The sequence below is a fragment of the Passer domesticus genome, chromosome 5 (genome assembly GCF_036417665.1).
Source record: "Passer domesticus isolate bPasDom1 chromosome 5, bPasDom1.hap1, whole genome shotgun sequence".
Classification (NCBI taxonomy): Eukaryota; Metazoa; Chordata; class Aves; order Passeriformes; family Passeridae; genus Passer; species Passer domesticus.
Window position 1 is genome coordinate 51,501,763 of NC_087478.1, and position 23,160 is coordinate 51,524,922.

At 37.2% G+C, this 23,160-nt stretch overlaps 1 protein-coding gene across 1 annotated transcript in view; it reads right to left on the reverse strand.

The window, feature by feature from the left end:
- Positions 1-816: 816 nt before the first annotated feature.
- The window catches only part of CRY1 (cryptochrome circadian regulator 1), a 39,368-nt gene continuing 17,024 nt past the window's right edge, over positions 817-23,160 (reverse strand). The window contains exons 2-14 of the mRNA XM_064420417.1: positions 17,343-17,451; positions 13,909-14,051; positions 12,393-12,577; positions 10,981-11,069; positions 10,371-10,511; positions 9,964-10,275; positions 7,214-7,365; positions 6,914-7,116; positions 6,055-6,156; positions 4,918-5,010; positions 3,664-3,735; positions 3,458-3,565; positions 817-1,485 (exon numbers count right to left, since the gene is read on the reverse strand). Of these exons, the coding sequence (XP_064276487.1) occupies positions 3,462-3,565; positions 3,664-3,735; positions 4,918-5,010; positions 6,055-6,156; positions 6,914-7,116; positions 7,214-7,365; positions 9,964-10,275; positions 10,371-10,511; positions 10,981-11,069; positions 12,393-12,577; positions 13,909-14,051; positions 17,343-17,451 (1,705 nt within the window). The 3' untranslated portion in view covers positions 817-1,485; positions 3,458-3,461. The remainder of the gene's footprint in view (positions 1,486-3,457; positions 3,566-3,663; positions 3,736-4,917; positions 5,011-6,054; positions 6,157-6,913; positions 7,117-7,213; positions 7,366-9,963; positions 10,276-10,370; positions 10,512-10,980; positions 11,070-12,392; positions 12,578-13,908; positions 14,052-17,342; positions 17,452-23,160) is intronic.

The window sequence follows — 23,160 nt, forward strand, 5'->3', positions numbered from 1 at the left end:
GGAGGGGCAGGCACTGATCTCCTCTCTGGTGACCAGTGACAGAGCCTGGAGGACTGGCCTGAAGTTGTGTCAGGAGCAGTTTAGGTTGGACATTAGGAAAAGGTTCTTCACCAGAGGATGGTTGGGCACTGGAACAGGCTCCTCAGAGGAGTGGTCACAGCACCACACCTGACAGAGCTCACGAAGCATTTGGACAACGCTCTCAGGTACATGGTGCCTGAGATTCTTGGGGATGGTGCTATGCAAGGCCAGAAGTTGGATTCGGTGATCCTTCTGGGTCCCTTCCAACTCAGGATATTCTAGGATTTTAATCTGGGCACCCACTCAAGTAGGAAACTAACTTAGTCATATGCAAATTCATACTGCTTCTTCAGAGATCTTAATGGTCTAAGAAAACACTTAGATACAACTTCTCTAAAAATCTGAGAGTATTGACTGAGCATTCAAGCAAGTCTGAAATCAAGATCCTCAAAAAGCAGCAAATTAATGCACTGCAGGAAAGACTTTGCAGCTATCAAGCAAATTGCAATTACAGCAGGGAAAAAAAAACCCAACTCAAACACCTAGATTGTGAAGAAACAGTTATTAAATACATTGGTAAAAAACATTTCATGGTCAGAAATGGTCAGTTTCAAGAAACAGGCCTGGATAATTTGAATATTGTTTTGCTTCATGATTACTTGGAAGTAAAAGGTAATATAGTTAATTGTTTATGACGTCCAGATTAAGTCTAAAAAGACTATTTCTCTTTTTTCCTGAAACAGTTCTGTTTGGAAATGTAAGCAGGAGCAACAGACTACACAAAAGACAATCATATGTATCTATATATACAATTTTCTTTTATTAACAAGGTATGTCATTACTGAACAAGGCAACTGAGAAATACAAGGACTGGACATATACATGAAAATTTTACAACTGGACTAAAATTGGCATGTGTTTTATATACAGATGTGAGTAATTACGGTTACAACTCTACTGTATTTGATTAAACACAGTCCTAAGCACTTACAATATGAAAATATGAAATTGATCATACAGAGCTCAAGTATGGAATCTAAAAATAATGATTTAAAAACTTTGAAACTTTCTATTTTCATCTGTTTTTCAGAACAGCACTATAGCTTTTCCTACTACCATATACATGAAAGATTATCAAAAATATATTGATGGGTCTATCACTAATCATGAATATTTATATTTACAATAAGTTAGCAAATTCTTCACCAAATACTTTATATACAAAACTCAATTTGCCCTTTGTGAAAGAGTCATTAAAAAGTTAAAAACCATAGAAATGCCAGTTAGAAATAATGCATTGCAAAAATTGGACTTGTTTACAACAACTGAGAACAATTGAAAATAATTTATGAAAAAGTATGTACTTTTAGAACATGAACTCTCACAACACTTTAGCTCCAATACAGAGTAGCAGGAATTTTGTCCCAAGTGTTCTTTGAGTGGCAAACTTCTCTTCCAATCAAGCTGCAAGAAAAAAAGAAAAAAACATTCTTAAGCAGTTTGATGTGAGTCTTTGAAGACAGAATTCAAGGGACCAATATTGTTTCCCCCCTTCTCAATGCAGGAAGCCCTGTCCCAATCTGTATTGGCCCAAATACTCTGAATTCTTATTTCTCACCTTAGAGGCTAAAAGAAGGAAACAAAACAAGAGAAACCCAACAAAAGCCTCTGTACTCTGTACTTGAGTGCTATTCAGAAGTGCACGACCTTTTGCCAGCAGTGGTTTTGAGTATGATCTTGGCTGATGTTTGTATGGACTATAATGCTTTTGCAGCATGCTTTGAACACCCCTAACCAAATCATCTTCTCTGCCAAACTAAAAACCCCTCCAACCTGTCTCTCAATTGAAAAAGAACTTAGACAGGAACCAGACGTTCGCTCTGCAGGTACTTCTTCTACACAGACACGAGCACCTAAGGAATTCTGCAATACAAAACACGGATGCTGAATGAATCTACACATACTAAGGATTAGACAGCTACTGAAACACAGACTCTGTTGGAATTATGTTCCACTCAGGCCCATCCAAGTAACAGAAATCAGTTTGAGGACACAGAAGCAGTTTATAGGGCTTCCAGTATGTGAGAAAATAGCAGATGGATCACTCACTAAGGTCTCAGCTCACTTGCTCAATTGACAGCGTTATGGAAACAATGCTGTGGTTGTGCACTGAATCAAATCAGTACGACACAATTGTTCCAAATGCACTGCAGTAACTTCGACGAAGTGCTGCCACTGTATAACAAGCAAAATTAGATCTTGCTGTCAAAACCAAATAAAGTAGACTGAATTCCCCTTTTTATCTCTAGAGGTGATGAATGTATCTCCTACACTTGTTGCATGGAATCCCTGTTTTCCAGTTCCAATAATGTCTCTCCATGTGCTATTATCTCGCTTGTTGTGCTGTTCTTATTCTTCAAATTTCATAATTGACCAGTGCTCCACTTAGTTTTTTTTAAACATCTTGATCACTTTTAACCTTTGCAGACACACTTCCAGTCTTGAAATCCTGTCCTCTCTCATTTCAGACAGTCCTCCTTTATTTGGCTTCCTTCCTTAGTAATTACTCTTTGATTTAATTTAGTCTTAATTCTTTTCAGGTCACCTTCCTTGTTCCTCTCAAATCAAGCTTACTGGGGGAAGAGGTACAACAATTTTGGCCTTCTCTTTCCTCTATCCTGTTCCCAACTTTAAAAACCACAACTGACTTATCTTCTCTATGTTGGTGATTTTACACATACAGAACTCCTTCTCCAGTTTTCTACTTCTCTCTCCGCATTGTCACACCTGTTTATGTGCATCCATCTGCAATGCCTTCTCCAAATTCAAGTCTTTTACACCACAGCGTGACAAAGTTGGGCACTCTGAGTAACCTGCTTCAATTACAGGCCAATGACAAAGGCTCACATCTTCAAATCTTATTTGTCCCTACATCTTCACACTCAAGAACCACATCAGCATTTTGCAGGTTTTCGCCAGTCTAAAACATGTACTGCTTAGTCCACTTATATATCTAAACTAATCCAGGCCCTGAGCTCTTCCTTTTAAGTTGTCTTAGTCTCCTGATTCAGATCACCATACATTCATACAAACCATGCTACTGGCACAGCTTAAGGTGAGATGTGGGAACAGAGAGTAACTGAAGCTACTTAAGCAGCTCTGCTAATGTATTAAAACCACAGTTTATCCATCTTCCTTTCACTAACACCTGGATCTGTGTCTGATGATCTTCAGTCTGGCTGTATTTTTGCAACTACTTCCTATCTCATACTTCACAAACTCTTGGAGCCAGAATTTCATACTGTCTGTACAATCCCCAGAAAAGAAATATCTACAGCAATAGTTGAGGATCCTTTGCATTGCAGTGACATAAATGTTATCACAGACACAAAATCTGTACAGAACTTTGATAACTTGAAGGTGCCTCAGATCTTACCAGTTTAATTTGTGCTCTGTCGCTGGACTTTTGGTCCAACGCTCTGAGTTTCTTCTTCTGGATTTGGGCGTTTCCCTGCACTAATGCCAGTACCAAGGGCCGTTCTTCCTGATAATTTAAAATCAGTGTTTACATTAAGACTCTATTGCACCCTTATACATCCAAGAAAAGTTTTTGGATTTTTTTTTCATTATTGTTTAAATTACCTGCTTGCAATAAGTGTGATTGCTGATTGTCTCCATGAGCATAGTGTAAGATACTACTTGCTTGACAGTAACCTGTTCAGATACAGTAGATATTTATTATACTACATAAAATTTAGAGCTGCAAGCAAGTGTAAAATCATGTTCTGTACCACAACAAAAAGGAGCCAATTGATTTATTTTCCATCATCAAGAATAATCCTGCCAGAAACTATCCTGAATGCAGAAGAGTTCTTATGCAAAAGAAAAATAAGCCTCATGGTAGTCTGTAGCAGTTAAACATATATGCACTGATATCTGCAGAGTGAACATTTAGTGCCTACATATTTATGCATTGTATTTGCAACAAGTAGAATGCTTATATACTCAAACACTTTAATTATAAGTTGTTATAAATTTTAAATTAAATTCTAAATTTAAATTTTACTTCTGCCAAGTCCTTTTTATTATTTTGTTATAGCAACGCAAATTAATCCCTGGCATAACTTAGATGTGGAAAAACAAAAAAAAAGCAAATTAAAAGAAAGATGAGAACTTTCTTCTGATCCATGTGAACTATCTACTGGCAACCTTGAAACTGAGTGTTCTGCGTGAATAGTGCAATCAGCAGAAGCAGTTGCAAGGTTTCTTGTTCTGAACAGTTGCGGTGTTCCAGTTACATTCTGGGTGCTTAAACAAAACACAGATTACAGCCTTTCCTGATCAGTAAACACACCACCTCTGTTAAGACTGCAAAGAAACAAACAATTGGGTTAAATTTCATTGCAACTTGGATCTATCACAAACCACAGCTTAAGGTTCTGTATACTTAAAGTAACACAAATTTGCTTCCACAATAAGAGACTATCCACACAAAACTGCGGAAATAAATTATATATGGAAAGAGCGGTAGTGAAATCGGGGAAAAGATAACATACAAATTTTGAAATCCAATACACAAAATGAACTTCTGGCTTTCAGTTTCTCTTAAAGTAGCCTAGGATAATGTTTATTTATTTTTTTAGCCACATTTGTGAGCCCTCCCACTCAAAGCATACAAATACTGCTCTAGATGAGCACTTTAGAGATAAAAATGACAAGACAAGCAAGTTCACTCTAAGAAATAATTTCTATGTTTCAAGAACAGAAACAAGGTCAGTTCATGTTGTATACAGCAGCTGTCACCCAAAATCTATCCATGCTACTTTGATGTTTTGTCTGGTTTTCCATAGTTGCAAGGATTTGGAGATCCTCTACAGACAGGCACTGCCATAATACCTTGCTGCTGAATTCCACTTGTTCCTGTATGAGAGTCTCCCAGGGCACATGACTGAACAACAGAATGACCATCACCAGTTCCCAGCTGAGCTCCTGGAGAGGCAGGGAAAAGGCTTAAACATACCAGAAGGTAAAACTCCGGTTTTGGGATTTAAAATGTGGGGGGCTTATCCCACTCTTCAAGACATTGGCTTTTTATTGTGGGTTTTAAACTTTTTTTTTTTTTTCCAAACCCCCTCATTACTGGTCTGAAGCTCTAAAGGTTATTGTCTTTCCAAATTCACTGAACCTCCTACAAAAGGAATACATTTCTGATGTGAAAAGCATAAGTACATGTATATATGAATGCATTTTAAAGAGAAAAGAGTGCACATGATTTTTTAAAAATAAACCTTTCTTGTCTTATACATGTCCTCAACTTATAAGAAAAAAAAGCACCAGTACCCTGCTTTAAGGAGTTTGTATTTTAAATCTTTAGGAGAACTGTACTGGTTAAAAACAATAAGGTCCACCTTCCTCCACAATCTGCTTCTAACCTTGACCAAAGCCTACAAAGAATATAAAACCATTAGATTTCCAGTTCTGATGTATCCTTTTACATTGAGGAGTCTAAGGTGTATATAGCATTTAAGATACACCATGGGTTAATACAGTCTTAATACTGTTCTTATTTTTTCCCAGTAGAAATAAATAAAATTAATACATTTAATAGAAATAAATAAATACCAGTAAGCAATCTAATGCCAGCATTAGAAACCTTTACAAGTTAACAATTCTCACTTGAAAGTTCACAAGTCACTCCTTATTACACATATCAGGATGCTTATACACTTCTAGGACAAAATCATATTCAAATGCTTTTGAAATCAAATTGTTTGAGAGCAGTTAATATGTAATTTTTGGAGGGGGACAAACAGATGAAAAATATTTGCATATTTGAGATTAAAAAAATAATTTAAAGATGTCTATATACAAGCACTATGAAGCAGTGAATAAATTTGAAACACTTGTGACTTGCATTCAGAATTGTCTTATGAAAGCAGTTCTTTCTTATAATACAAAAACGCAAGGGCATTATAAAAGAAGTTCATGTAGTTCAGTATCAATAATTCTATGTATTGAAATAATTTGACTGACCTCCTGTACTACCACAACCAGAAATGCTTTCTCCTGGTGAATAGCCCATTAGGCCACCATTTCCATTTCCATTTGGATTAGAAGGCACAGTTGCAAGAAGACCTAAAAAACAAGACAAAATATATAAAGAAAGATAGCTAGAGGAAAAAAAAAAATCAAGTGCAGCATTCTGTTTTCCTTGTGATAGCCAACTCTTTACCCTCACCTTGAGTGGTTTACTTTATGACCTCTGTCTTGCCTGCTTCTGTTTCTTGCCAAACAATTTTAGTTCACATTTACTTAATTTTTTCTACACCATATTCTGCATAACTTTTCCAATATTCCTTAGTTACACATATCGAGTATGTTGGGTTTAAGTGCAATATATCCTGATTCAATACTCAGTATCTGAACATGCTGACTGCTCACACCTTCCTGAGCAATACAGTGCACCTGGTTTAACTCTCAGAGCAAAGGGGAAGAATCCACCAGGGGCTGGGCTGGTGGATTCTTCTTCTTACTTCTGCAACAGCATTTGCATAAGCAAATAGAGTATTGCCAAAGTTACAAACCATATTAAATTTCTAATCACCAGTACTTAAACTTAACTGTACAAGAGTTTATCAGAATGCACAAAAGACCCAGCTTAACAAAAACACTTCCAAAGACCCAGAGAAAAATAATCCAAGCAATATTTGGAGAGGCACTCCCCTCAAACTCTTTCCTTTCTCAGTTACATATAATATTTTCTTGGATACAAACCCTGGTCACCACCCTGAGCTTAGACCTGATTCTCACTGCTATAAGACTAAATTATTAATTGCTAGAAGGTGAGAAAAGTTTCATATAAATAAATAAAGCAAATAATCTATAATCATACCCAGTCCTCTGTATCGTGAAAGCTGCTGGTAGATCTGTTTCATCCTCTCAATATTCAGACGGCTTGCCTCTGCATGGTTTACCATTGGCTTGGGATAATTAACTCCTATAATACATTTTGCAGCCTTCTGGATGCTTTCTGGGGCATTCCAAGGATCATAGATGTATTTTGCAGGGAAACCTCTAAGGACTGGCAAGTAACGTCTTAAAAAAATAACAAAAGGGTAAAAAGATCATGTTAAGCATAAAGCTGTTCAATAGTTTAAGCAACACCCACTGCAATTTCCAGATTGTGAGTTACCTGATATAATCCCCATTTGGGTCAGTTCTTCTGCCAAAACCCACTGGGCAGTAGCAGTGAAAAAACTGTTGAAAGAAGGAACTACAGGACAGCCACATCCAGCTTCCAGCATTCACACTCCAATCTGCATCAAGTAACAGCTCTTCAAAGACCTTAAGAAATCAGTGCAGCACGTTAGTCTGGGCATGGCGCATCTTCAAGACATTTACTTTTTCAGGATTAGCTCCTGAGTTTCTGATTTAAGCTCCTTCTTAACTGGTAGCATTCACAGAATGCTCAGTATGCAATTGCAAATGCCTTAATGCCAAACTCAAGAGCAAAAGAAAAAATTCATAACCAGGCTTTTATACTGTAAACAAACTTGTAAACATCTCAGCAAGCTACATATTCATCTTGAAAAATAAATCCCCAAAGGATGGCTGGAGCCTCATGGCTTCCAAGTGGCATTTGCTATTTTCAGAAGAATTGCTTCATCACATCACAGCTGAGTAAGCTTTGCAAACTTCCAGAAAATGGGGAACATACAAAGGACATTTTGAACTCAAATTGCTGGTCTGAATACCTCAACTTGCACAGCACCTTTCACTATGTGAGGAATCCCAAGAGTAGAATTCAAGAGTTTCTGGGCACCCCAAACATGCAGAAGTTGTGTTCTTAAAGCTAATAGTTTATCTAGCAAGTCACAGTTCTGACAACACATTCAAATTCCTGGAGGCATTATGAACCACCAAGAACACTGAAGAATGGTATGACAAATAAGAAATTTGGGTCTGAAGACCAAAAAAAAAAATCTTCCAAACACTTTGATTCTAATTGGTTACCCCTATTATATATATATAAAAAAAACCCAAAACAACAACAAAACCAAAACAAAACAAACCCCAAAAAACCAACCAAACAAAAAACAACCAAAAAACCCCCAAAACAAACAAAAAACAACAAAAAAACCCCACAAAAACAAAACAAAAACATAAAAAACCCACACACACAAAAAACCAAAAACAAAAAAAAAAAAAACCCAAACAAAAAAACCCCAAAAACTCCAAAACATTAGTAAGCTGAAGATTTATGAGGGTTTTACTTTCAATCTGGAGCTCAGTAGCTGTGAAACATTCAGGTTTCCAGCACTGATTGCTTTTTCATCTTCAACACAGACAGTACTAACTTGTATAAAAGGAAGTTTATCTGCTCAGTCAGATCACTAGCAATGCAGGCTTACAAAAAACAGAGCGAAGCCTCATTCTGTGAAGGACAACCTCAAGGACCTTTTAAAAAAGAGTGCCCCTAGAAGTAGTTTTAAGAACAGATACTTATTTAAAACATATTTTTGCAAGTTCTGATTTTCCTTTTGAACTTGCATAAATTCCAAATTGACCACCTTTCTTCATGCTAAGGCACTAAAAACTCAACATCATAGTACTGCCATCCAACTTCAACAAGTATTATTCCTGTACATGGTCTAAATAAGGTAATACTATTAAGCAATGGACTCTCAATCTCTTTCTCCATATACTCAATAAGGCATTTATTCCACAGTATACACTAAGTGTTACAAAAGTATCTTTTACTAAATATCTGCACCTACTTGAAAAAGTGTTTTGAAAAAACAGGATTTATCTTAAAACACTTTCAAAAAATGTTTCAAATAGATGGTGACTCATAATGCAACAAGATCTTTAGACATGAAGTGTGTAAGCACACAATTGTTCCACTAGATGCTGCCATGTAGTAAGACTTTGGAAGTAACACCACGGGGAATGCCAGATTAACTTTTGTTAGCTGTGGAAACTTGAGTTGAACATCTTTCCACTGCACAAGTCTGGGGCCTTCAAATATCTGTATTATTGCAGAAGTAAGAACAAGCTGCCATGTAGCTATAAATTACAGCATAACTTATCTGGAACATACTGAGTTACCTATGTATGTGCATCTTCAATATCGGTTTTGTCAACTACAGAAGTAACCAAAATTTCTTGAAAGGCGTTTGCTTACTACTGATTTGTTAAGGAAGAAAATTTCATATGATTATATACATATAGAAATATGATGTCAAAGTCCTGATGGCAATTAAATTGTTTAGATTTCAAAAATAAAACTGTCTGATTCTCAATTTTTCACAGGTTATTATTGCTCAGTAAAAGTTATGCTATGCTTCTAAAAAGGTAAAATTGATTCAAAGGCTTAATTAGTGAGAATAAATTATTCCCTTGTTTTCTTCAAAAATCTGACATCTTAGATTTGAACTTCAGCATCTTATACTTGCATAAAATTAACTGCATTGAGCCTTCAGCTAAATCATGTTGCCTTTACTCACAGTTCTAACATTGGGCAAAGCGACAGAAATTGCTGAAAGGACATTCTCAGTTTTTAGTTTTCTCCCTTTTATTCCCACAGTATTTACCCTTAGCAGGGAAGCAGATGCAAGATATAAACAGAAATTGTTCACACACAGAATGATTGGAAAAAAAATTAAATTACAATATTATTACTGTAATTATTTGTCAAGATTTAGGAAGAAATCTCAAATTTGAAAGAAACTTCAGACCTACTCTGACTGCAAGAATATAACATTCCAATAAAAGGGGAGATTCAAGAGGCAAAATTTCAGCACACCTGATTTATCAGAACTGATTTAGTTTTGCCCACAGTTCAAGTTTAAAATTCAACTTACACCACACAGCAACAATTCTAGAATGACCACCTGAAACTTTAACAGGCACTTTAAGAAATTCGAGAATAAGAAACAATACCTTCATTCCTTCTTCCCAGCTAATCCAGAGGTCCCCTCGAGTCAGAAAGCATGCTACAGCATGCCGGGCTAAATGGTGAATCCAACCTTCCTGACGAAGTTGTGTCATAATTGCATCAATCCAAGGAAAACCTGTCCTGCCTTCTGCCCATTTGGCCAAAGCCTCAGGATTCTTATCCCATGGAATTTGAACACAGATAGGATTCCCCTCCATTTTATCAAACCGTGGATTGTTAGTCGCCGCTGTGTAGAAAAATTCACGCCATAACAGCTGGCCATAGAGGGAGAGGGGAGGGGAGCTGTTCTTTTTTACCTGAAGAACACCATTAAAGAAAGACATTTTATTAGGAGAAGTAGGGGATAACCATGGCATCTAACAACATGTATCTGACTGTACAGAAGTCCTACCTTTTTGTACAGATCCGTTAACTTGAAATAAAAGAGCCGACAGGACAAACAGCCAAAGCGGAGGTAGGGACTAAGCCCCGTAGGGCTTGCCAGAAGGGAATTTGCATTCATTCGTGGTCTCTCAAAGTTTGCTACCCAAGCCTTAAAAAAAACAAAACAAAACAAAACCCACACAGCAAAATTAGACTAGAGGCTACATAGCAACTTAGAAAGGGAGAAATCACACACTGTCTGTAACTGAATCCAAACAGTGGACAGATGGTCAGGTCACCTACGATACACAGGTGTTCATTTTGAATCAGCAGAACCTCTAGAAGGTAATTCAACTCAATGCAAAAGACATGGACTGTCTTCCAGAGCTATCTGTGCCTTTCTAATTAATTTATTTATAGTATAGAGGAGTAAAACAGACTGTCTCTAAAATTCATATCAAAGATATAAATTTTATCTTTAAAAAACAAACTATTGATTTATATAATTGAGGCTTTGAGTTCAAGTGTGTGAGTTTGATTTTTTCATTAACACAACTTGCCCAAGTCCCTTTAAGTTTCACAGTAAAGAGTAACTATGTTGCCCAGCTTTGTCAGACTTGCAGTGATCTGAAACACACCTTTCGTTCTAAATGTCTTTCTAAGCGTGTGAGAGCTTCAGTTTCTCCCCCTGGCCATACTGCAGAAGGCAAACCATCTGTGTCAAAACCTGAAAGACAAATTGAAACAGGAAATTGCTTGTTTGCTTATACTGTAAGGCAACAAAATTATAGCATGTTGATACTTGACTACTGCATCCTTAGAAAAACCCTAAGTTGGACACTTGAAGAAGTCTGTTTTACGACAGTACACAACCAAGTCTTCTTGAAGAACATCCAATACCTCTAACGCGCAGCAAAACTCAAATTTTGCCTTTTACATTTACATTAATATACATCACAAATTTTAGATGCTGAACTGTCTTAATTCAGTCTCAATTCTCCTGGTTTGGTTTTTTACATGAAATGACCCCTCAGATTTTCCAAATCTGCAATATGCAGGCTATCCTAAAACCATAACTTTTTTTTTTTAATTACTATTTAAGAAGCAACAATTGCTTTTGTCATTTACAGAATGTCTAAAAACTTTTTCACCAAGGTAAAAGTATGAGTGCCATTTTCAGAACATTCCTAGATATCACTAACCTCAACTTAAATTACAGAGATTGTAAATTTGATGATAAACACGTACTTGAGCCGCAAAAGAAAGATAAAAAGAAGGTAATCAGAATTTTTTCCACATCCTCCCACCTGCTCCAACATTGCTCACCAGATGTGTGGGAGAACTTGTCTGCCTATAGTTTAACCACTGCATAGCAAGATCATCGCTTCTTATAAAGGCTTTAAAAACCAAGGTCTGTTTTGTAAGAGTTTGAATGGACTACACAGGGAAGTAACAGGTTACTCAAAATCTGTCCACACCCTTTTTTTAGCAATTTGGAGGTCATCGCACATTTGCCTGTATTTTGGGATGTGTGGGGAAACAGGAAAGAGATGAGGATCTTCAGAGGACAACAGATGATACTATTCCTTAAAATTATGTTTATAGAAACTTAAGACTTTTTTTCTCCCATAACCTTTTTTCCCCCTTTAGGACCTTCTAAAGTAATTAACTGTGTTATTAATATATTTTTTCAGTATATCAAGAAAAGCGGGCGAGTTTTTTTAAAATAGTTTGTTAAATGACAGAAAAATGACCTGAAGCACAAAGATAAATGAAGTGTACTTAATACAAAATTAAGCATTAAAGACTATTAATTAGTAGCTTAATGATTATTTGGTACCCTGGGAAAATGGCTATGCTGTATTACAAGAAATAATGCTGCATTACCAGAAAACAACCAAAATTTACAGAGTTCATTATCTGTTTTTGTTCCTTTTGTATGCCATAATTGCATCAGGCTAACAATTACCCACTAGCACGACCTCACTTGTTTTAAGTGGCAGATTAGATCTTAGTTGTTTCAAAATGTCAAAGCAATCTCAGAACATACCCAGCTCTTCAAGTGATGGCACACCGTATTTCTCATCGTGGTCATCAGAAACTGGAGTAGTACATTTTTTCATTACTTCTGGGGTTATAGTCTCCACAGGCATCTCCAGGGGTTCCATTCTACTAATTAGGGTCTGAAATCGCTTGTAAGTAAGAGGAGGCTGTCCTCCATTTAATTCTATTATTCTATATTAAAGAAAAAAAAAAAAAAAGCCAAAACAGAAAAGCATGTCAGGCAATAGTATTTAACAGTCTCTCTTATAAAATATACACAGCTATACATTCTTACCTACCTAAGGTAATCCAGACACTTAGAACTTTAAATATACCATCCTTCTTTCCCCAAAAGGGAGACATATAAACTAACTGTTTATAACCAAGTCAATTTTCTTCATTCCTGAATTATAGAAATTCCCTCATGAACAAGGATATAATGAACATGGACAGCTCAAAGCAAAGAAAAGAACAGATCAGAAGCAGATAGAGATCCTAGCAACATGCAGAAGTATCCAAGTCACATAGAAGGCCACAGTATTTACATTCAAAGAAATTCACTTTCCCCTTCTGGTATTGAGAACAGTAGTCAATATTAAAACTGTCTTAATATGGGAGGAAATTAACATGTAGCTTTTACACATTGACTGCCTAAAAACCACAGTTTTCTGTTTTGCATTGCCATTTTAAATATATCTGCAGTCTTGGAAACAAGGAAAACTTCAAAGAAAAATTTACAAACTGATAGATGGAACCAAATGCATATTTAGCAGTGTGTTTGGGTGGGAGGGGAAAAAAAAATTCCAATTTGGGATTTAAAAAAGTAATCTATTGGTTTAAAAAAGTAAATACTTCTAATTTCCCTGCCCTCCCCTATGTCTAATAGTTTCTTATAGATCAGCTTGTAACAGAATAAAATGGGCAGCTACCACAATAAATCACGTAATGTTAAGAGAAGACAAGTTATACTTGTAACAAGTTTGTGGATTATGTTTCTGTAATAGGGAATTAACACCAATAGATCTGTGGAAAAATATAACAAGACATTAAGGGATAGCAAACAATCCCCAATTACTTATTGAATAGATAATTGGTAGGAAACAGTTCTTAAAAAATCTTAAAGGACTTTCTCGTAACTTTGTACAAAAAGTGAAATAAAGACAAAACGAACAAAGCAACTAAACAAAACCAGATTTATTTGGGAGAACCTCTACAGGCATGTTTGAGTAACTTAATTACAAATGACAGCTAATTAACATAAACATTATTTTCAAAAGAACTCCAAATTAAAACTGCATTTCAGATTCAGTTACATATCTTTTTTAGGAGTTTCAAAGTTCTATTCAGTATGTAATAAAATTTGGATGGATGGATAAAAGTGAAACATAAAACAAATGTGTAATTTTCCTAACTATGAACTGTCTGGTGCAGAAAGTAGCCCACAATATATAAATAAATACTACATAAAATTCCAAGGGTTTTTTCCCCTCCTTTTTTAAAATTTAAGGAAAATGGTAACTCACTTGTCCAGGTCATACAATGTATGTGAAATCCGAACAATGACCTCCACTCCCGCTTCACTAGCCAGCTTCTTGATAGCTGCATCTCTTTCCTTCCCAAATGGTTCAGAATCATATTCAATAGAAAGTTTTGCAATGTTCCATTCCTACAACACAAACCAAAAGTGTGGTCCTTTAGCAATTCAGCTGCATGATGGAGGGTCAGGGAAAGGAGAACTGGAAGGACAGGGGCGGAATGGAATGTCAGCTATTACCTGTGGATAGTTATCAGAGATACAGACAGATCCAAAATATATTAGGCACCCAGAATAACAAAAATAAAGTCCAACTTTTTGGCATCTAAGTAGCTATCAGGCACAAAAAGCCTCCATCTGCCCTATTACTGTGCGTGCTCAGTAATGCAATGTGTAATGAGCAATTTCCATGCGAATTTTGAAAACTCATCTCTAACTTTAGGATACACATACCTTAAGAGAATCAACAGAAGAGGAAGATGACAAAGGCTGTCTTCTGAACATGGATCAACAGCAGTACCTTGCTCTACACAAAACTTTTTACATGTCTGTCAGCTTTAGCAGCAGAACCAAAGTTTGAAGGGAGGGGGTGGAAATACTGCCCCACCCTATCACCCAACATTTTCTTTATCTTTTCCAAATCCCTTCTCCTCTCTCAGACAATCTTCAAATTCTTAATTAAAAAAAAAGAAAAAGAAAAGTCTGTCTTCTACAAAGAGAATGCCTTATGCCTTGAAGTCTAATATTCTTTATGTCACAGATGTTGCTACCAAGGCCAACAGCCACAGGTGAGGAAAAAGAAAGAAACAAAGGGATAAATAACAGCTAAGGCTTCTGCAACAGTAGGAAACTGGAAAGGTGAAGTATGCACAAGATGATCCTAGAAAGCCATCACGCCAATCAAATACCTTTCTAATCCCTCAGAATCTTAATGACTTGATTTAATACACCATAGTATTTCAGAGAATTTACACCAGAGACAAGGGCACCCAATGCTAATCACCCAGGGTGCGATTCCACTACTGAACTCCAGCTCCCTCCTAGATGAAGCCCAGCCCTGAGGATAGATGATTCCAAGGAGTGCTTGCTCTTTGAAACAAGGCTGGGATCCCGCCATGCTTAAGTCTGCCAAGACTAACCCAGCAGGCCTTAAATCCTCAAGGAACTTCCTACACCATCACACAACATTTACTTCCCATTTCATAATGCTCCATAACATAAAACCACTGTCTGACAAGCTGCAGCAGATACTTTTCTAAACCCTTCTTTCCTCTCATGTTTTGCAAAGACAAAAAAGAGTGTCCAAGACACAGAGTAGAGTCCCTATAGAAGTCAAGAAACTCTGAGACAGCTGCTGTGTAATGTGAATACATCCAAATCACACCAGCATGAGGCAGGCAATTAGAAGAATCAGAGTCACAGACAATTTTGCACATAGTCATACTGCTGAATGGTTTTAGCCACAGTGATGCATTAAAAAAAATTACTCATTGTTTCAATTCTATTTTCTTTACTGAGCCAAGCCCAAAGAGCTAAAGATAGAAAGCAGACCAGGACAAATTGAAGAGAATGGGACAACAACAAGCCAAAACTTAAATTAAATGAAAGAACCTAAAGGTGTTTGAGGTCTTTTATAAAGATAGATCAGTGTTCTGCCTTTTGAAGGAATTGTTCAGACTGTGAAAAGGAAAGCCTCACCAAGAAACGGCTCATTCCCAGGAAATCCACATATGATGGCATCTGTGATAAGGCTCCTGACACCTGACAGGGCTCTACAGAAGTTCCACTATCTCCTACCCTAAGTTAATGACTTAACTAAAGTTATTTTTCCAAACTTAACTGAATTTATTTTTTTCACTTGTGTTTGTTCTTCAGGGTCAGGATCATTGCTCACCTTTGAGAGATTTAATAGGGATGATCTAAAAAGCCTTGTTCAGTGTTACAAGCCCTTCACTGCACTGTAAGTGTCTGATGTACAGCTACTGCTCTGGCAAAGAAGTTATGAGATATAATTACAAGACATAGTTGCATGTTCCAGGTCAACTTCACTCAAAAGTGAAGAAATCCTCAAGAGCTTCAGTAAATTGTCTGAGCATAGAGGATGTCCTAAAAAGCCCCTTAGTGAACCAATATATGATAAAGACACTAACTTGAGGAACCAGAAGACACAGACAGTTGTGAATGTTCTTTTTTGATTGTGGTATGCTATCTATCTCACAAGTTATTTTAATTTTCTTCTCAGTGCTAAAATTAATATCCTAAAAATGTGGAAATCCAATGCTGCCAGGCATAGAGAGATCAGCTTAGCAGCAAAATCTGAAACAGGAGCTGTCAAAGTAGCCATTAAAGTATTTAAGAAGACTTGCCCCAGGTTGCTCAAATCCAGAAGGCAACACACAATGGGAAGACCTCTGCTCCTACTTAAATGCAACCAAACTAAGTTTGGCAGACAAATACAATAAGCTTGAGAGGTTGCAAGCAGCAGCTCATGCCACAGCACTCCTCCAGGAAATTCTTCACTGAGGGGAAATCAAGGAAAGACCAGGAGAAGTATCATCCAGTTAGCATTTCACAACAAAATCGCAATAATGAAGATGGAAATGTGGTTTGAATTTTCAGCTTGATGTTGAAGACCTCGGAATAAAACTAATGAACATACAACCACTTTGGAAAAATGGATTATTTCCTTTTGCCCCCCAACACACCCCCTCCAGCCTCACTTGTTTCAGTCACCTCAATTCAATCATTCTGAAAAAACTCTTCAAATCAATTTGCCCAGTGGTCATTTTTACAATACTATTATAGTATTACTACCTTAAATACACTATTATCCATAGACAACATATTACTATCAGTAGCAATCACTCACAGCTTTAATTCTTTCAGTAAGACCCCTTCCCATAAGAGCCTTAAATTTCTTTGACTAGAAATTGCTTTTTAGTTACACTGTGCTTTTAACAATCTTACTACTAGAAAAAAGCTTATTAAATCACCTTTTATGGCCAAAAAGCAATCACAGCAGATGTTTGGCCTAAATAAAACATTGCTTTTACAGGTCAGGCTTTGAACATGGATTCATGTGCACAGAATTTTCAGTACTACAAAGGGAACCTGTAAAGGAAAATGTAGTAATACACAGCACCTACACTTAGCAAAACATCTGAAATAAATTCTCTTTCTGAAGAGAAAGAAGCAAAAACCAGTAAAGTCTAAAAGCAAGTCAGCTCAGTTGGTGATACGCAGACTAGAGAGGAAAAATTCAAAACTAACACAAATAACTTTAATGAGAAACTGAAAAAGAATAGATCAGTATTTGCATTAATAACTTGCACTGAATGAAACAGTACAAGAACTATTCCTCACTGTTATTAGTTTGTTGGTCATATTTGTGGATAGAAACAACAACTGCAAGGTGGTATTTACCTTAAAAAGCCTGGGGAAAACATCTGCTGGCTGTCCACGGATAACAAACAAACGTGAATTCAGTTTCCGCAGATTGGCATCAAGATCCTCAAGACACTGAAGCAGGAATCTGCAAGAATTTAGAAGAACATTTATTTTCTGAGGTAAACTAGACAATTTTACAATAGAAAAAGGTAACTGAGAGGAATAATCAACAACAATTATCAGACCTTGAGCGCCTTCTGCAAATTTTATTTAGTGTTGCATGAATGTTCACATCCTAATTACACTTGGCTTACAGTGGTATGACACCATGTAATATCTTCCACAATACATAATTCATAAAACCAAACCACACTGTCATTTCAGTTTTCCCCTCAACGTTATTCAGCTCTGGAATGGACTAAAACATGCTCTAGTCTCAACTAAAAGTACAAGTCTCTTGTCATTCTAAAGACAGAAAAACTCCTACACTACAGAAAAAACCCAATGAACAAAGAGATAATCAGCTGTTGGCACACTGCTACTAAACTTAACCCAAGCCCTTCTTACAACACTGAACTGTTACTAAAAACAGCATACCATGACTACACAGTCATGACTATCCCTCTGCCCTTCATTTATAGAAACAGCCCTCCATATAACATATGCATCCTGGCTGTAACTTCACCAAAATTATTTAATAAGCAAATTAGCATATCAGGCAAAAGAAAAAAAAAAGGGGGGGGGGAGAATGGGGTGCTGCAAACCTGCAAGTGTTCAAGGGAAACAGGTAGTTACACAAAAAATGTTGAGACAGGTTCACATGCGCAAAAATTTATTAGTAGATATAATATCTCCAATGGTGAAAGTGGTTTGGGGAAGAAATAAATACAGAAGAAAAGAGGGAAAAAAAAAAAGAAATCTACCTTGCAGCCAGCTGGAAAGAGAAGTGCTAGAGGTCCCCAGATGAGCGCCCTTCCCCCGTACTCTCTCCAGTCTAACAAGTGGCCTCCTCCATAATATTTCTCTCATGGTCAGCAGGTTGAGGGAGGTGATCCTCTCCCTTTACTCTGCCCTGGTGAGGCCACATCTGGAGTGTTGAGTTCAGTTCTGCGCTCCCTAGCCCAAGAAAGACCAGAAACTACTGGGGAGGGTCTGGGGGAGGACTACAAAGATGGTAAGGGGACTGCAGCATCCTTCTTGCAAGGAAAGGCTGAGAGTGTTGGGCCTGTGTAGTCTCGAGGAGATTACTGAGAGGGGAACTTCTCAATTCACACAGATATCTTAAACGCAGTATCAGGAGGAAGGGGCCAGACTCTTTGCAGTAATGCTCAGCAATAAGACAAGGGGCAACAGACACAAAATTAAACAGGAAACTGCATCTGAATACAAGGAAAAACATTTTTGAGGGTAACAGAAGACTGAAATAAGCTGTCCAGAGAAGTTGCAGTCTTCTCTCCTGGATATATTCAAAGACCGTCTGGACATGATCCTGTGCAACCTCCTCCAGGTGAACGTGCTTTAGCAGGGACAGTTGGACTAGGTGATCTGCAGAGGTCCCCTCCTACCCCAGGGATTCTGTACTAACAACATACATTTCACCAGGAGCTGTTCATGCCCTCTCAGCCATTCCTTCTTACAGTGCTGCTGGCACTCAGCAGAGCACATGCTGATCGGGGCAACTGCTGAGTCAGTGCCTGCTGGTCATTAATTGCTGTGCTCACACATTATTGCATCTCCTGCCATAAACCCCAAGCTACACCCAAAGGGGCAGGGGGGGAAAGGGGCAATTCCCACACTGCAGCCCGTTACTCCTGAGAAACCCTGCTGTAATGACACTGTGCAGGTGCAAGGCCACAGAGATAACACCTCCGGAGCAACTGCCTGGAGCAAGGCAGGGGAAGCAGTGCCACACAGCTGGAGACGGCGCCTGCTGAGAAGGGGCACAGCTACCCCACAAGGGCAGGAGCAGCTCTGCAAGTGCCCACCATGTTATGAAGACAAAGGCACTGAACAACCAGGTTTACTAAAATCAGGAGTAAACCTGATTTTAGCACCTAAGACAAATCCTAAAAGCTAACAAAAGACAATGAAAGTGCTGCATCTTCTAGGAGGGATATAGCATACATGATTGCTGTAACCTTGCTAATATCCATTTTCTAAGTATTTAGCAATATGTAAGTGATGCCTACCTAACACACATTGCTTCCAACTTTACATAGGGAAAAAGCTTAACAAAAATAGCATCTAAAAGGCTGGGATGAACCTCCCCTGGCTGCTATTAAATACCTACAATGTGTGGCTCACTTGACCTGAAAGAATAGGAACAGGCCTCTTGGCAGTCAGCATAAAAGAATACAATGGCTTCTTGGCTGGCAAACCATGTTTAGCTGTTTAATGACTGGAATAAACCAGAAAGCCTAGCTTTTCCCACTTTCCTCAGTTTTGTTTTGAAAAAAATTCTGCAGTAGTTAGGAAAGAAGAAGAAGAAACTTCTCTATACTCATTTAATTAGAAACCATGCAGGAGTTATTTTAAGAATCAGATGAGAGTTGCATATGCTTCTATCAAAGAGAACTTGAGCCCTATGTACTATTTACTAGAATAGTAAATTCTATTTGGACACTGAAAATTACAGCTTCATTTTCTTGTGTTTTTTTAAACTTGGAATGATAATTAGTCTTATCCATGTGAATCTCATTTTCAAGGACCATGTGCATTCACGTATACTTCACAAATCACCAGGAAGACAAACTGCAATGCTGTTCTGGATACCTTTAGAATAATCCGGGGAGTCAGGCTTTTTGGTTGGTTTCTTTTTTGTGGTTTGGTTGTATGGAGTTTTGTTGTTGTTACACTGGCTTGTTTGTTTGTTGTCTAAACTCATCTGACAGAGTAGAGGGAAAGGTTATGTAAAGAAACTGGTGACACAAAATAGTCCTAACTATTCCTGTATTTCAGGAAATTTTTTTTTTCCTATTGGCATTTCAATTCCCTCTATTTTCTCAGTCTCCTCTCTTCCTACCTGACTGATCACAATATGTAACTTCTAGTCTGGGCTTGCAACAAAATCCTATTCAAGATGGTAACATGCACTGACCCAGTCTCCAATCCACATCCAAGATCCCTAAACTTGCCCTTAATACTGTTTAATCTCTATTTGTTGGTTCCCCAAATCCCCTCTATTATCTCTCTTATCTCTCACCACACTCCAGCATTTCAATCTCCGTAAAACTCTTTCAGGTACTTAACAAAAATAACAGTGTAGACTCAAACTGTTAAATATATTTAGGAAGAGAGCAGGAGGGTGGCCAGGGGACACACACACTCCCCCTTACCTCAACAAAAACCAGAACAAATTAAAAACAGCCCAACCACAACTTGTGTTGCAAGACTCACAGAAAGCACATTGTTCAAAAATAACAGACCAAATCAAACTCTAGTGACCTTACAATATCTAGAGTAATAGCAATGCAAAAGAATATTGCTTTTGACTTCCAGAACACACACTCAGCTCACAGTTACTCAGAAGAAGCATGCCATTTATTAAGCATATTTGGTTCTTTCAGTGGAACCAAATGTGTTTTAACAAAATGTGATGTAAATAATTAATCACTTATTTTGTTTTCATCCACTGCATTTAGGCTATACTACATCTAAAAGCTTTTTTTATTAGAGTGTTAAAAGAAGTTGTCTAACATAAAAGCCTTTACATAGATTTATAGAATCACAAAATAGCTTGGGTTGGAAGGGACTTTTGAAGGTCATCTAGTCCAATCTCCCCTGCAAAGAGCCTTATTCAATCAAATATGAACCTTCTTAACTAATCACTTATAAAAACATACCAAGAAACATAACAATCAAATCAACTACTAGTCATAAACATAGTTTTTACCTCCTCTTTTTCTCACTAGTACCCCTAAAACTTACAGAAGCAGCACAGCATCTTTAACTGAATGCAAAATTACTTGACCTTTTTCTCTGAAAAGATCCACCAAAATGCTCACAAACACATTCCTTTCACAGGCATGGTAAATTAGTCTATGAATTGAAAATTAATATGAAACCTCCATCTCATGAAAAGTATTTCTTTTCAGTAAATGAGCTTTAGAGGCAAAGTTTCTTCATAGCAGCTATGAAGTAAGAGCTACTAGGCTTAAACTCTACTATACTTTATACCAGACTCTGGCAATGAGAAGCTATTTAAATCTCTCCCTATAATAACAAGTTTCTGAGTCTGCAATCTAAACAAACTCTTTTCCCCTCAACCTACCAGTCAATGGGAAAGCACTTTCTTTTGCACTTTGAATGAATTATATGAGCTAAAAACTTTATTAAGACACAAAAAGGATGCCCAGATAATTTTTATCAGATTAGACCGTCAGCCTGGTTTTCTGTATTTAGTCTCAAACATCCCTTAGGCAAACCAGAAGGAAATGTTCACTAATAATTTCACACTAGCAAACTATGTGAGGTACATGTACAACTGACATGACAGAGAGAGGCAGAAAACACTTAGGTATTTTAACATGGGGAAGATGCTGATGCAAAGCACCCCTGTCTGCAAGCAACATTCTTAGAGAGCATTACTCACATTTTGCAAGAAACATCTAATTATGATATTCAGAACTTCCATGAAAATTGCTGAAGACTCCATTCTTTAAAAGACATGCACATAAAATCTTAGCAGTTGACTCCAAGAAACTCCATAAACCTTCCTTGCTGTCAATCATACAAGGTATGCTTGGGGTCTAAAATACAAATTAATTGCCAGAAACTGGCAATAATTGCATAATATAGCTCATAATTTCAGCTACCATGCAACTGAAAGAAACTGATACCATCAAAGCAGCTATTCAAAAACTTCAATAAGTAATTGTTAACATAGTTAACCATTAACAAAATGACCTAAAGCAAGCACTACACCACACAATGTTCCTGGCTCTATTGTCTATATTCCTGCACTATTAACATGATTAAAGACTATACAGGGAAGAAGTCAGGAGCAGCCTGTTAGAAAGGTAAGAATTTTATTTAGGGAGGAGACCTGCAGGAAGGATACCTACAGACACACTATTTAAGGCTACCCTTAAGTCTTGTTTCGGGTTATTTTTAGGAGTAATAAACACCCAGAAACCACAATCAGATATAACCATCCTTGCCAGTACAAAATGAGGGCAGTTGCTGGGAACTGAGGGGACTTGAAATGCACTGACTTCTCTTGCAGGTGCTATTCACATCTGAAAATGTTAGTGGGCTAAATCATTAGGAATAAGTTTTCTAAACTAATCCAGATTCTGAATTTGACCATTAGCAGGAGTGTTAGACTGCACAGACACATAAAATATAGGAATTCAGCTAGCCTTTCTCATTCTGAGAGGAAGTTTAAGAATTTGAGTGAAAAGGAACAGTGCTAAAACTTGTTCTGTTCCTAAGTTTAATACTTTTTACCTATGACTGATCAACTTCCAGCAACCCATCCAAACTTTTGTTTAATCTCTTTTTAAATACCTTTTATCTATCCACTAGTCCTCACACCAAGCCATTGATTTTCATCAATAGAAAAGCTCTGTCAAACAAGAGACATGTTGTTACGGGTATTTGATTGTCACCCAGACTTTGTCTATCAGAATTATCTTAGGCAGCCTAATATCTGCTAGCTTTACTACCCTGTTCAACTGTTTTTTCCAACAATGCTATCAGGTACTCCTCCTTCATCTTTCAGAGTTTTGTAGAGCTAGATTCAATAAAAAAGAATATTACACACTGTTTAATACCAACCACGTTTTATTAGAGAGAATATAATTTACAGCATTAGACCTTAATGTATTAATCACACAAATATTTATTTCCCTTT